Below are 16,105 nucleotides of genomic sequence, written 5' to 3' on the forward strand. Positions count from 1 at the left end.
GGTTCAACGATAAATGACGTCAAGTCTAACACCTCTGCAATTCTCTTTGCCTTTTCCTTATAGTCACAAGAAGGCTGCCATCAATCTAGCCATCTTATCTACTATCAAGGCAGGAGGAAAGGGAAAGGACCTGCCTTTAGCTTATAAGAAATAGATACAGGAGGATTTATAACTTGAAAATAGAAATGTCATAACTTTTCTACTTGGAGTCATATTTTACTTTTCAAATTACTTATCTGAAAGGCTATAAAATATTTTTATTACATTATTATTTAGCATATATTCATTTAAGAAATACTGTGCACCAACTATGTGCCAGACAGTATTTTAAAAGTTGAGACTATAAACTCTAATAAAGCAGAGATTTTGCCTTCAAGGACCCTCTGGAGTCATCCAGAAGAAGTGCAAGAAAACAGACAAATACAGTTCTGTGTGATAAACTATACAGCGTAGCACTGCCAAGGACAGGATTAGAGTGCGGAGTTGCTAAGTGATACTTGGAACAGGTGAGATGTGGCCCGGAATCTGGAGTATGAAGATAGGGTGACCAGTAAAAGCGAGAGGAGGAAATAGAGGGTGTTCAGGCATCAGAACAGCATTTGCCAAGGCCCAGAGGTGATGGGGTTCACAGTTTACTCAAGAACCACAAATAATTCTCCATGTCTGGATCACAGGCATGAGGGATGGAAATTTAGGCAAACACTTCACTTTTTTCAGGACTTCAGTCTTCATCCTATCCTTGGTAATTATACTATTGTCTTTTAGTTTCACCTGATTCTCATTCCTTAGAACTTAGTCCCAGGTTCCACTATCCTGGAACCCCTGGGCTAACAAGCCAAATACTTTCTTGTATTAACACTGGAATTCAATAGAAGCTGTATATTGGTGGTCTGCTGGCCTAATTGGACCTATGGATGTGATTAGTGCTGTGTTTGTATTTTTTTTTCTTTTCTTGTACAGCATAAAAAAATTGAATTAGTTTCCCACATTTAAAAATCAGGAGATTTCATAGAAGAATCCAGTTTCTCTAGAAAAATGTGAAGATCTGGAAATACCAGGCCTGTATTCTCCTATAGGAACAATAGCCTGGAGCTGAATAAGGACTGGCAGTGTCCAGTTCACCATGGTCCTCATTTTTAGTTGTTTCACAAGTGCCCACTTGACTAATTTAAGGTTGGCTGGTTCCTGAAAGCATTTATATTTGCGACCTCTAGTACAGTACATGTACTATTTATATAGAGAGGGTTTGTGTTCTCCATATGTATGTGTATATATATATGTAAATATATATGTATGTGTGTGTAGGTATGCATATATGTGTTATCTATATGTGTGTATATAATGTATGTGTATATATATTATGTGTGTGTATATGTATGTGTGTATATATATATATATATACACATATATATCTTCTTGAGGAAACATTACTGGGTTAACTTGCACACTAGCAATTCTTGTCAAGGTACAGTGACAAAATTTTGTTTCTACTGACACAAGCTTATCACATATCATTGAGTTTACACTGGCTACCAGTCTGCTTGAGTGAACAACCATGAAGCACCTCTTTATTATGAATCTTACTTCTAATTATCCTATACAATTTTTGTGCCTTGCAAAACGATTGCTATCTGGTAGACATTACAGTCTAAAAAAATCCCTCAGCAGGTTATGACAAAAAGAGCAAAATAAGACCATGAATCTTCAGACGTGATGTCTACTTGGCTTTTGTTAACCCATTTAGTTTCCTTGACCCGCAGTATCTTCTTTTGGCAAATAGCTGTAATGTCCCCAGCTCTGTCTACATGATGGTTTTCACTGATATTCAAGTGGGACGGTGTATGTCAACAGTACTGTGAGTTGCTGCTGAGGCCCTTCAGATGAAAGGGGCTGTTATTATCATTACTCGTCTTGGGGTCTTGATAAAAAGTTTTACCAGAAAGTGATATTGTTCTAAAAAAACTGTCCAACTTTAAACCTCTGTGACATCTTATAAAAAAAAAGGATGCCAAAGAGTGGGACTCCATATGTATGGAGGCTTTGGGGACTGTGGCCAGTAGACAGAGTCTTCTACTATCTTCTAAATCTTCAAACCTGGTCGTCGACTAAGGTTTGAAGATTTTCTGCATTATGTGTTGCTTAGATGGTGGATGAAATTTATTGAAACTATTACTATGGCAGTGTTAGATTTTTAGAACAAAAAGAAAAGATAGAGATTATCTTGTCTAGTTCACTCACTTTAATGATGAAATTATTGGACCCCTGGCCCCCTAAACTCTCAATCCAGTGCCTGTGATATCACTTACAAGGCAGTATTTGATACCCACATGGGTTTACCTGAAATCTGTTTAATTTTGCTATTTTTAAAGGAAGGTAGAGACTCTTTTCTTCTGTGTCTTTTAAGGCTTGTTTACCTTGTGAGTCAAATAGGGGAACCTCAATAAGTTATCATCTTGGATGGGTTCTGTGTCCTTTAAGGCTTATTTATCTTGTAAGTCAAATAGGGGAACCTCAATAAGTTATCATCTTGGACGGGTTAGGGGGTCAATAGGACTGCTGATGAGATTTGGTTTTTCAGTGGTTGGAGGAAACAGGAGAACGATTGCTCTACAGCCTCAAATATTCTGGGAAGTAGAACTCCCAAGCATGTCTTACTCTTTTGGTTGTTGAAGTCATAGGTCTTCAATCCTCCAAATACAAGAAGAATTTTCACAACTGAAAATCCGGCATGATTTTTCACACTGACAAGAAAACCTATTAGAGGTGAGTAAAACTGCGTATCACCTCCAAGAAATGTTCTCCTTCTAAGAAGTTTTGGTAGCATTTTATCTGAAGCATATTTTCATTTTTGAAATTTTAACAATGCTAATTCGAAATGACATTGCCAGTTTAAAACGTTCTTATTAGAAACAATAAGCTTTGCTATAAGAGGCAAAGGGCCTTTGATAATGCTAGAACTGGATTATTATACTTTTATAGATTACTGTTGTAAGCTACAACATATTATTAAGTGATTATATTTTTAATATTAGCTAATATTAACCCCAAAGATGAATTCTTTATATTTGTTTGTAGATTGCCAAGTCCTTTTCATTTTGTTTTTTGTCTTTCCCATCTTCTATTTCCCCCTCTCCACCAGCCACATTATATCGTACACACCTTCCTAACTGATTTTCCTGCATTAACTCTTTCTGTTGAATAGTGCCTATTGATAACCTGGTTAAGCTTGGAATCATATCTCCTGAATCCCCTTCCTGGTGAGTTTCCCTTAGTTTTGGTCAAGAGAGGAACTTGGGTGGAAATATAGAAATGGAAGTCCACCAGATCCGGGGATGAAAAGATGTAGAAGTGCCTGACAGGTACAAGCTTGTCCTCGCTGTCCTTCACTTTGTGGCCCTCTCATCTTCCAGACCACTGGATCTGCTAACAAACTATGGCCCCAGGTCCACCATCAGATGCTTGACCTCAGACCCACAGAGGCAGTGACTGCTAGGGGCCACAGCCCCCCTGTAACCACCGCGAGCTCTTCTTACAGCCCCACTTCAGAGGCTAACTGTGCTCAGCTTCTCAGATCTTTCTTCAAGCTCTGTGTCTTGTCCAGTGGGGTCAGTGTACCCTGGAAGCTGGCTAATGACTCTTCTGTCCTCTAAGTCTTCTAGACCTTTCTGCTCCTCCCACAATTGTGAAAACTCTAATTCCTACAGTAAATCCCTTGTTGCCATAACACTCATGGTGGCTTTGCTGGACTGATCTACCCCAGGCTCATCCCTTGCTTTTCCCAGAGCAAAATTCTTATAGTGGAAATGATCTGAACTGACCCTTCCTTTCCCCATTAATGCTTGACCATCAGCATCTTGCTTTTAAAACTCCCACTGTACAGAATTCTGAAGTCCTTCTCCCTGGCCTACCTGCCCCCCACACCTACCTCCTTGAGAGTGTGAGGCCTCTGGTCTGACCAGTCACGCTAACACCAGAGGCTAAGATGGAGGGTAGAGCCCATCTTGATTCTGAGTCTCCTTCTGTCCCTTTTGAGCTGGGGCCTTGGGCAAATTATTCGACATTTACTGGGTGCAGCTTCCTCACTTGTAAAAGGGAGAGGATGGTCCCAGCTATCTTATGGAATTGGTGTGAGATGTCAGTACAAATGGAAACCAAAAGAAAGCTGGAGTAGCAATTTTCGTATTAGACAAAATAGACTTTAAAACAAAGACTATTACAAGAGACAAAGAAGGACGCCACATAATGATCAAGGGATCAATCCAAGAAGAAGATATAACAATTGTAAATATTTATGCACCCAACATAAGAGCACCTCAATACATAAGGAAAATGCGAACAGCCATAAAAGGGGAAATTGACAGTAACACAATAATAGTAGGGGACTATAACACCCCACTTTCACCAATGGACAGATCATCCAAAATGAAAATAAATGAGGAAACAAAAGCTTTAAATGATACATTAAACAAGATGGACTTAATTGATATTTATTGGACATTCCATTGAAAAACAACAGAATACACATTATTCTCAAGTGCTCATGAAACATTCTCCAGGATAGATCATACCTTGGGTCACAAATCAAGCCTTGGTAAATTTAAGAAAATTGAAATCGTATCAAGTATCTTTTCCGACCACAACACTATGAGACTAGATATCAATTACAGGAAAAAATCTGTAAGAAATATAAACACATGGAGGCTAAACAACACATTACTTAATAACCAAGAGATCACTGCAGAAATCAAAGAGGAAATCAAAAAACACCTAGAAACAAATGGCATTGAAAACACAATGACCCCAAACCTATGGGATGCAGCAAAAGCAGTTCTAAGAGGGAAGTTTATAGCTATACAAGGCTACCTTAAGAAACAAGAAACATCTCAAATAAACAACCTAACCTTACACCTAAAGCAATTAGAGAAAGAAGAACAAAAAACCCCCAAGTTAGCAGAAGGAAAGAAATCATAAAGATCAGATCAGAAATAAATGAAAAAGAAATGAAGGAAACAATAGTAAAGATCAATAAAACTAAAAGCTGGTTCTTTCAGAAGATAAACAAAATTGATAAACCATTCGCCAGGCTTATCAAGAAAAAAAGGGAGAAGACTCAAGTCAATAGAATTAGAAATGAAAAAGGAGAAGTAACAAGTGACACTGCAGAAATACAAAGGTTCATGAGAGATTACTACAAGCAACGATATGCCAATAAAATGGACAACCTGGAAGAAATGGACAAATTCTTAGAAATGCACAAACTTTCGAGGCTGAACCAGGAAGAAATAGAAAATATGAACAGACCAATCACAAGCACTGAAATTGAAACTGATTAAAAATCTTCCAACAAACAAAAGCCCAAGAGACCAGATGGCTTCACAGGCGAATTCTATCAAACGTTTAGAGAAGAGCTAACACCTATCCTTCTCAAACTCTTCCAAAATATAGCAGAGGGAGGAACACTCCCAAACTCATTCTACGAGGCCACCATCACTCTGATATCAAAACCAGACAAAGGTGTCACAAAGAAAGAAAACTACAGGCCAATATCACCGATGAACATAGATGCAAAAATCCTCAACAAAATACCAGCAAACAGAATCCAACAGCACATTAAAAGAATCATACACTGTGATCAAGTGGGGTTTATCCCAGGAATGAAAGAATTCTTCAATATATGCAAATCAATCAATGTGATACACCATATTAACAAATTGAAGGAGTAAAACCATATGATTATCTCAAAGGATGCAGAGAAAGCTTTCGACAAAATTCAACACTCATTTATGATAAAAACCCTCCAGAAAGTAGGCATAGAGGGAACTTTCCTCAATATAATAAAGGCCATATATGAAAAACCCACAGCCAACATTGTCCTCAATGGTGAAAAGCTGAAACCATTTCCACTAAGATCAGGAACAAGGCAAAGTTGCCCACTCTCACCACTATTATTCAACATAATTTTGGAAGTTTTAGCCACAGAAATCAGAGAAGAAATGGAAATAAAGGGAATCCAAATTGGAAAAGAAGAAGTACACCTGTCACTGTTTGCAGATGACATGATACTATATATAGAGAATCCTAAAGATTCTCCCGGAAAACTACTAGAGCTAATCAATGAATTTGGTAAAGTAGCAGGATACAAAATTAATGCACAGAAATCTCTTGCATTCCTATACAATAATGATGAAAAATCTGAAAGTGCAATTAAGAAAACACTCCCATTTACCATTGCAACAAAAAGAATAAAATGCCTAGGAATAAACCTACCTAAGGATACAAAAGACCTGTATGCAGAAAAATATAAGACACTGATGAAAGAAATTAAAGGTGATACAAATAGATGGAGAGATATACCATGTTCTTGGATTAGAAGAATGAAAACTGTGAAAATAACTCTACTACCCAAAGCAATATACAGATTCAATGCAATCCCTACCCAACTACCATTGGCATTTTTCACAGAACTAGAACAAAAATTTCACAATTTGTGTGGAAACACAAAAGACCCCGAATAGCCAAAGCAATCTTGAGAAGGAAAAACGGAGCTAGAGGAATCAGGCTCCCTGACTTCAGACTGTACTACAAAGCTTCTGTAATCAAGACAATATGGTACTGGCACAAAAACAGAAATACAGATCAATGGTAAAGGATAGAAAGCCCAGAGATAAACCCACGCACATATGGTCACCTTATCTTTGATAAAGGAGGCAAGAATATACAGTGGAGAAAAGACAGCCTCTTCAATAAGTGGTGCTGGGAAAACTGGACAGCTACACGTAAAAGAATGAAATTAGAACACTCCCTAACACCATACACAAAAATAAACTCAAAATGAATTAAAGACCTAAATGTAAGGCCAGACACCATCAAACTCTTAGAGGAAAACATAGGCAGAACACTCTATGACATAAATCACAGCAAGATCCTTTTTTATCCACCTCCTAGAGAAATGGAAATAAAACCAAAAATAAACAAATGGGACCGAATAAAACTTCAAAGCTTTTGCACAGCAAAGGAAACCATAAAACAAGACAAAAAGACAACCATCAGAATGGGAGAAAATATTTGCAAATGAAGCAACTGACAAAGGATTAATCTCCAAAATATATAAGCAACTCATGCAGCTCAATATCAAAAACACAAACAACCCAATCCAAATATGGGCAGAATAGTTACATAGACATTTCTCCAAAGAAGATATACAGATTGCAAACAGACACATGAAAGAATGCTCAACATCATTAATCATTGGAGAAATGCAAATCAAAACTACAAAGATATATCATCTCACACTGGTTAGAGTGGCCATCACCAAAAAATCTACAAACAATAAATGCTGGAGAGGGTGTGGAGAAAAGGGAACCCTGTTGCACTGTTGGTGGGAATGTAAATTGATACAACCTCTATGGAGAACAGTATGGAGGTTCCTTAAAAAACTAAAAATAAAACTACCATACAACCCAGCAATCCAACTACTGGGCATATACCCTGAGAAAACCATAATTCAAAAAGAGTCATGTACCACAATGTTCATTGCAGCTCTATTTACAGTATCCAGGACATGGAACAACCTAAGTGTCCATCAACAGATGAATGGATAAAGAAGATGTGGCACATATATACAATGGAATATTACTCAGCCATAAAAAGGAACAAAACTGAGTTATTTGTAGTGAGGTAGATGGACCTAGAGACTGTCATACAGAGTGAAGTAAGTCAGAAAGAGAAAAACAAATACTGTATGCTAACACATATATATGGAATCTAAAAAAAAAAAAAAAGAAAAAGAAAATGGTGAGAAGAACCTAGGGACAAGACGGGAATAAAGATGCAGACCTACTAGAGAATGGGCTTGAGGATACAGGGAGGGGGAAGTGTAAGCTGGGAGAAAGTGAGAGAGTCGCATGGACATATATATGCTGCCAAATAGATAGCTGGTGGGAAGTAGCCACATAGCACAGGGAGATCAGCTTGCTGCTTTGTGACCACCTAGATGGGTGGGATAGGGAGGGTGGGAGGGAGGGAGATGCAAGAGGGAAGAGATATGGGAACATATGTATATGTATAACTGATTCACTTTGTTATAAAGCAGAAACTGATACTCCGTTGTAAAGAAATTATACTCTAATAAAGATGTTAAAAAAATAAAAATAAAATAATAAAATAAAATTCCGGTGGGCAGTTATGGAGATCTGCTTGTCTTGTCGTCACCCAAGACAAGCCTCACATGGAAGTTCCCTTGCTTATTTAATCTGCCACCTGCCAGTCTGGAGTGTCTGACTCTTTCTCCTCGCCGTGAGTGTCAAGGCCAGTTGGTGAACCAACAGTCTGCCCCTCTGGGTATTTCCTGGTGGCTGGATCTCAAGGCAAATGCCCTGCCTGACTGTGGGGTTTGTTCAGTCTGTCACGGGCTCCCCTTTGTATAATTCTGACCTATTTTCTCTGGAACAATTGGCATTTCATTTCAGGAGGACTTTCAATCTTATTTTTAAAAATCTAATCAAAATAAACAGAAGAGAAAACTCCATTCTAGTAACCTTTTACTTGTCTATCACTTATGCCCGTAGGGAAGCTTAAAGAATTTTCATCAGTACACTAAAAAGTAGATAGTTTGCTGTGCTGCAAAACTTTTCAATGCTCGACTCCAAATCTCCAGAACTGCTGAGACTTTCGTATTAAGAAATCATCTGGGGAAACTTCGCAACTCCTGTTTTCATGAAGAGGTCCTAGTGGGGATGAGGTTTACGCCTAACTCTTTTAAAATTTTGTTTCTGTATCTTGTGCCTGGGATCCAGCATTAGTTACAGAGTAAACAGTATTTTCCAAAGACTGACAGGGTCAGCTGCTCGGGGAATGTGGCCGGTGACCTCCCTGATGGATGGCCGTCCTGCAGGCTGCTTCCAAGTCAGTTGAAAGGTAAGCATTCTTTCTGTATAAGGGCACACTGCCTTGGAACGTGTTTCAGTTTCCACTGATAAAGCTGAAAGTATATCCTGGGTATATGCACGCTGTCAAAGGGCCCGGAGCCGTGACTTTGGGGGCAAAGTGATTTGTCATGTCCACACAACAACAGCTAAGCTGCTGGGGTTAGGGGAGAAGCGAGTGATGGTGTAAAATCTCATTGCTTTGCTTAGCTGCAAAGACACAGGAAAACTTAAATCCAGAACTCCTTTCTGACGTGAGAAACACACACTGGAATTCTAATACTCAAAAAGTAAAGGCTTTCATCTTTGAATCCTTTTTCCTGAAATCTTGTTAATTTAACCTGGCTGTTGTCTTCACTCCTGAGACAGCAATGGTGTGTGTGTGTGTGTGTGTGTGTGTGTGTGTGTGTGTGAGAGAGAGAGAGAGAGAGAGAGAGAGAGAGAAAGAGAGACACTAACTGAGTACTGGGAAGTGTATTTACTATTCAGAAGGCCTGCACATATAGCATATATATTTTTGTATATATAAATATTTGTGTGTATGTAAATATAGTGTATATACTATATATGTGTGTGTATGTATATATATATATGTGTGTGTGTGTATATATATATATATATATATATATATACTGTATAAATAACGTATATTGTATAAATAATGTATATTGTAGGTGCTGAGTATAGCACAGTTCAGAAAACGAAACTTCCTGGACTTGGATCCCGGGCTGATTTTTTTCAGCTTATGTGTTACAGGCTCTGGAGATAAGGATTTCATTTCATATCAGAATCATTGCTCTTGTCAGTGTTGATTGGTGTTAGTGTTTGTTTTAAAAATCTCTCATTTTATTTTTCAATAAGTTTTGATAAAAGAATTGCATTTTTCAGTTGCACACATTAAAAAAGATAACACTTTTCAAAGTTCTCACAGCTCTCGCTTAATTGAAATATTTTCTAATGCTCCAAACAAATGCTCTACCATCAAAGGTGATTTTGTAAAGAAAATATTCTTTTCCTTCCATTGACTAAAATGTGTTGCCTAGAATCATTTAAAAAATTGGCCCAGAACCAAAATAAGGGATCAAATAGTATCAGAAGTCAAAAATATCATATTCCAGTAGAAAAGGTTTGTGTTTCATTGAAGACTGGTAATTACAAAGGTACAAATTTGTTAAGCTGTCATTATCATAATTATCATATAATGATATTTTGGGGTTTGCTTTTGTGTCCACCTGGCAGCTTCCACTTATAAAAAATGTTTATCACATAGTGACAAATTCAACTTTAAGAAATTCCTCTGTAGACATTATCTTTTCACAAGCTATGGGCATGTACCTCTGGCCTGCAGAAGCCATAAAGGGGCTTACAAATGGTGACAGTGGGAGGTTAAAGTCTTTGGGTCTTTGCCTATTTGCCAGATGCACAGACAGACCGGAAGATAAGAGTCAGAAGGATTTTCTAGAATAAGAGTTCACAACTGCTGCCTGAGGGTTCACAGTGGCCAAAGCTGATAAACAGACTCAGGCAGGCATGCTGGGAAAAACCAGGGAATTCTGGGGGCCAGTCTCTGTGTTTTGTTTTTCACTGTCACTCCTCCCCCTCATCCCATTGGACCATCAAACAGAGCCTCCTAGAGACACAGGCATACATTTTGAACCAAAAGCAACGCCAACAGGTCCAAAGTTAGCTGTTTGAGTGAGATAAGTTCTCAGCGCTGGGTGTAGTAGGAATTGCATTTGGTGTTTGAGTGCCACAGGAAACACAGCCCTGGGGTGGGACGCGGGTGGTTCTTGGGACAGGATATGGCACCTGGAGGCATGTGCTGAGTGCAGTGTCCTGGATCACTACTAAATGGGTGTGGGGTTACATGGGCTTCTGACTTGACTGTGGAGAGCACGTAGGACCCATGTCTGGGAAATGCTGTGTAGAATGATAAGAAACCCATATAAAAGGTGTTCCTTGTCTCGGAAGAGGATCCTATCTTGATAAAAAGATATTTATCCTTGGCACATACAATGAGGAAGATCTTCAGCTGTCTACACCATGCTCTGCAGACATGTCATTCTTTTAAAAAGAAGACAGCATTTGTTTTTCACGTCTCGTGGGTGTCTACCTACCTTGTGACATTTCAGCAGCAGAGCGTTTATCTGTGCTTTTGTTGTGGAGATGAAAGATTCTTTCAATGGCAGGTGTGGGGGAAGTTACCACTATTAAACTAAACAAAACAAAACTATATTTAACTCTTGGATCCAGTAGATGAACAAGTCATTTTAATGGCTGCAAATTCTACTTTCCCCCAGTTTTTGAATATGAGCACAAAACCTGAGCAGCTGGGATTTCCCCAGCCCCACAAGGCATATGGTGATGATGCAAAGGAATGGAGTGAGGTGGCAGTGCCTTGAAGCGAATATCATTTGCTGAGGGTCATTTGTTTCACTTTTGAATGAAATTCTTGCTGGCCTACCGTAGAGTAGATTTTAATTTCCTGTTTGGAGCGACCCGTTGCTCATATTATATTCCTGGGGAAAAATCATAAATTCCCATCTTAGAAAGGAATTATAGATCTTCCTCTTTTTTTTTTTTAAATAATACCTTCAGTCACATACCATAACATTCATTCTTTCAAAGTATACATACAATTAAGTGCTTTTTAGCATATCCAGAGTTATGTAGTCATCATCATTATCTAATTTCAGAATATTTTCATCACCCTCAAAAACCCCATCCCTACCCACCAGCAGTCACTCCACGGTCTGCTTTTTCCCCTCAACCTCTGGCAACCATTATCTATTTCTATGGATTTTCCTATTCTGGACGTTTCATATAAATGAATCGTAATATGTGACTTTTTGTGACTAGCTTCTTTCACTTCAAGGTTCATCCACATTGCTGCATGTATCAATACTTCATTCCTTTTATTGCTGAGTAATATGCTTCTGTATGATATATCCCCTTTCATGTGTTGATAGACATTTATGTTTTCACTTTTTGACTATTATGAATAATGCTATCATGAACATTTTTTTACAAATTTTTGTATGAACATATACAAAACTTTTAGGTATATACCTAGACGTAGAATTTCTGGATAATATTGTAACTCTGTATATAAGGTTTGAGGGGCTCCCACACTGTTTTCTAATGTAATTGTTCCACTTTGTAACCACCAGCAATGTACAAGGCTTTCTTTTACCCACATCCTTGCCAATGCTTGTTACTGTCTGTTTTGCTTTTAGCCATCCTAATGGGTGCAAAATGCTGTCTCATTGTGGCTTTGATTTGGGTTCCTTAATCACAATTTTGTTGAACAGCTTTTCTTGTGCATGTTGGACATTTGTTTGTCTTCTTTGGAGAAATGTGTATTCATATCCTTTGCCCATTTCAAAAATTGGGTTTATTTGTCTTTTTTTATTGTTGAGTTGTAAGAGTTCTTTATGTATTCTGGATACAAGTCTCTTATCAGATAAATGATTTGCAAATATTTTCTCCCATTCTCTCTGTTAATTTTTTTGCCACATTTGTTAGGACTTTGATACTATCTTTGAAGTGAACTTTTTTTCCTAGATAAACTTCACGAAGCCCGGGGAAATAATGGCACGCACTTTCACCCAGAACCTGCTTGATGGCAGACACTGTGTGAAGTTCTTTGCACCTGTTACCATATTTTAATTTTTGTCACAACATTAAGAGGTTGATATCATCCCTTTATTAAAGGGAGAGGGCACTGAAATTCTGAGAATTAATTTGCTCAAAGTGACCCAACTAGAAATTGGCAGAATCTGCAAATAAATTCAATTCTTCCCGCTTCCTGAGTCTACTTATTTCTCCTTTACTCTAATGGTTAGTGTTTTGAGTAAGATCAGTGAGCAATCCATATTGTATTCATCTATAGTATGATTTGCGTTGGATAAACATGCATTTTATTCCTGTGTTTCCTACCAAAAGTCTTTTAAATAATAGTTCATTAAATGTCTTGTCACATCCATTTGATACATTTCCCTCGTTTCCCCTCCTTCCCTTCCTCCCTCTTTCCTTCTTTGCTTTTTTCTTTCCTTCCTCTCATTCCTGCCCTCTTTCTTTTACAAATTCTTTATTTAGTTCTTATTATGTTCTAAGTGCCTGGATAAAGTGGTGAATAAAGCACCCTCTGGTGCTTATACAGTAGTAGGAGAGATGAACTGCAAATAAATGTTAGATATGTATAAACTTCAAATATCCTGTGAAATAATAGACTGCCAGAGGTGATAAGAGCTATGAAGGGGAAAACGGCAAATGAGTGGACAGAGGGTTTGCTATTTTAGATGGTCACTGGGGAAGCTCTGGATGAAGGGAGAATGGAGCCACGTGACTCTGGAGAGAGGTCTCTCCAGTCAGGGGAAGGAGACGTGTTTGTCGTGATTGATGAACAGGAAGGAGACCCATGTAGCTCATCTCTTCTGTTGGACCAGCAAGTGGACAAGGGATGGCTTTTGCATGGGCATGATCTTACCTAAGAAAGCCCCTGTCCCTAAAACATATGTAAAATATATTTAAGCATATCTCTGTACACAGGTGGAGTAAGTGGTCCTCACCGTACAGTGCTGGGGCTACAGACCCGCTTGCCCTGTTGTGCCTGGGATGAGATTACTTGTTCAGAGGTGCTGAAGTGCCCAGTGGGTAGGTGCTTGGGCCAGGGGGCTTGAGTGCCAGCTATTGGCTGTGTAACTGTCTTATCTTTTCAACTATGAAATGGGTGCATTAATTTGCTAGCGCTGCTAGTCTGTTAAGTCACAGACTGGGTGACTTTAAGAACAAAAATATATTTCCTCACAGTTCTGGAGGCTAGAAGTCCAAGATCAAGGTGTCAGCAGGGTTGGTTTCTTCTGAGGCTCTCTCCTTGGCTTGGAGATGGCCATCTTCTCCCTGTGTCCTCACATGGTCTTCCCTCTGTGTGTATCTTTGTCCTAATCGCCTCTTCTTACAGGGACACCAGTCGTATTGGATTAGGCCCCCACCCTTATGACTTCATCTTAAATTAATTACCTCTGTAAAGACCCTATCTCTAAGTATAATCTTATTCTGAGAGACTGGGGGTTATGACTTCCATGTATGAATTTTTTGGGGAACACAATTCATCTCATAACAACGGAGAAAATAGTAGTATCTACCTAGAAGTGTTTAACAAACACCAGAAAGCAGTAGGCAGAATAGCATCTACCTTCTAGAAGTGGTTTGGAGAATTAATTGAGGTAATATATGGAAAGTCTTAAAGCCGCTCCTGGCACATGGTGAGTGCTATGGGACTGGGCTATGTAAGAGTGCTATAATATCTTAGTTATATACAGTCACGTTTACATTGTGAGTTTGTTGGGGAAGAAAAGTAGAGATTGTATCTTTTCACTTTATTATTGTTTTTATTCATTATTTTTTAAAAATCTGCCTGAATCTAGGGTAATCTTCACCCATTATGTATACTCAGTACATGTTTGTTGAATTAAACTTTCCATCCCTCCCACTGGCACTGGCATGTCCCTGTCATTATACCTGTTATCTTCTCCTTCTCCAACCGGCTCTGCATCCTACCATCCCCCTACTCCCAACTGGATCCTGAATTTCACCTTCCGGCATTACACTAGCAATAACTGTTTCCTTTTGCAGCCATAGCATGCCTTTTTTTTTCCTAGAGAGATTTTGGAAGTTCCCTTCACATAAAATTTCAACTCTTGCCTTGATTTTGACATATACCAATCTTGCCTGCTATTCAGCCTATAAGACTTTATTGCAAACGTATTAGGACAACATGTGTGATTCCCTTTCTGGATCTCAGAGGTGAGCCAAAGAGGGAAGCCCCTTTGGCCCATGAGTCTGATAGACCATTTCTGAATTCTCATCCTGAAGCAGGGCTAGCTAGGTTTATTTCTACTAAATGTTTCACTTCTGGAATCCTCAGCCCTTCCATCCTGATGCAGAATAAGCTCTAGAGCAACCCTGCCTGGCAATAGAGAACCAGCTGTAATCACGCTAAAGGACAGAGCCTCATAACTCATTTTCTAAAATGTTTCCTAAAAGTGGAGGAAAAACCGATAGGTAATTTGAGATACGATCACAAACAGTTGTGAAAATGATGTTTGAAAAGGCTGAGAGACTAGGCCACCGTAGAGATCAGTCTTAGCTTACTCTGAAAGCCATTTTTATGTTTTATTGCCATTCGCATATGTAGTTTGCTGCAAAAAAAAAAAAGAACAAAAAACCCCGGAGAGCTAATTACCATCATGCCACACAGTTAATTTTCTTTCAAGCATGTAACACTTTCTAAAGAATTCTGAGAACATTTGTTCCATTGGAAAAATGAATTTCATCTTCCCTGTCATAACTTTGTTCCCAGTAGAAAAGCCAGGATAATGAAGAAAAAATCAGTTTTGTGAAGGAAAACACTTTCCTTTCACAACACTTTCCTGAAGTTTCTAAATATCATTTGCCCACTTTTCATGGAATAAAACTGACACCCATTGAATATATGTGTTGTGTGTCTGAATAGTTTTAATTAGTTAGCCTTTGAACTTCCCTTTAAGTGACTTTTTAAAGTTTTGAGCTACAAAATAATGCATAAATGTCTAGACTACCGGGACCCAAATTGGAATTTGGAAGAATGGGACTGGCTGATTCATATTTGCTATATGATCATCACATTTGTCCTTTTAAAATTGATTTATTAGGCCCATATTCTAGAGTATATTTTATTGTGCTGCAATGGCTACTAATGAATTCTTTGATAGTGGCTTTTTGTCACAGACATCTTTCTTGACTCAGGTAACCTAACGTGTTGGGATATTCTCCTGTTGGAGAGTTTGCTGTTACATCAAGTGACATTTATCATTATCTAAGGCCAGCTGCCTGACTTCTCTTCAGTGCTCTGTTTATGGGGTTTGAACATCTATAAATGGAAACACTAGCTAACCAGAAATTATCGCCAGGGCTTTCTGATAGTGTCCTGGGCTCTCACAAGTTGGAATGTCCTGCAATATCTAACACGTAAGCACGTCACATCGTTTTCTAGACAGAATCGGAATCTCACTTTTTCTGTCTCTCTCTCTCATTCTCTTTCAACATGGAATTTGAAAAGCATGAAAAAGGAAGCTTATTAAACCAGAATTTAGAGGAGAAACTGATGGTAAGACTGGTGAGATTTTGCAAACACAGCT

General features: G+C 38.5%; 1 protein-coding gene across 2 annotated transcripts in view; it reads left to right on the plus strand.

Annotated features, from left to right (window-relative positions):
• Window positions 1–15,897: 15,897 nt before the first annotated feature.
• MLIP (muscular LMNA interacting protein) overlaps window positions 15,898–16,105 on the plus strand; it is a 293,059-nt gene continuing 292,851 nt past the window's right edge. For both annotated transcript variants that reach the window (XM_067753439.1, XM_067753451.1), the window contains exon 1: window positions 15,898–16,074. In XM_067753439.1, coding sequence (XP_067609540.1) covers window positions 16,012–16,074 — 63 coding nt within the window. In that variant the 5' untranslated portion in view covers window positions 15,898–16,011. The remainder of the gene's footprint in view (window positions 16,075–16,105) is intronic.

The sequence above is a fragment of the Pseudorca crassidens genome, chromosome 10 (genome assembly GCF_039906515.1).
Source record: "Pseudorca crassidens isolate mPseCra1 chromosome 10, mPseCra1.hap1, whole genome shotgun sequence".
NCBI lineage: Eukaryota > Metazoa > Chordata > Mammalia > Artiodactyla > Delphinidae > Pseudorca > Pseudorca crassidens.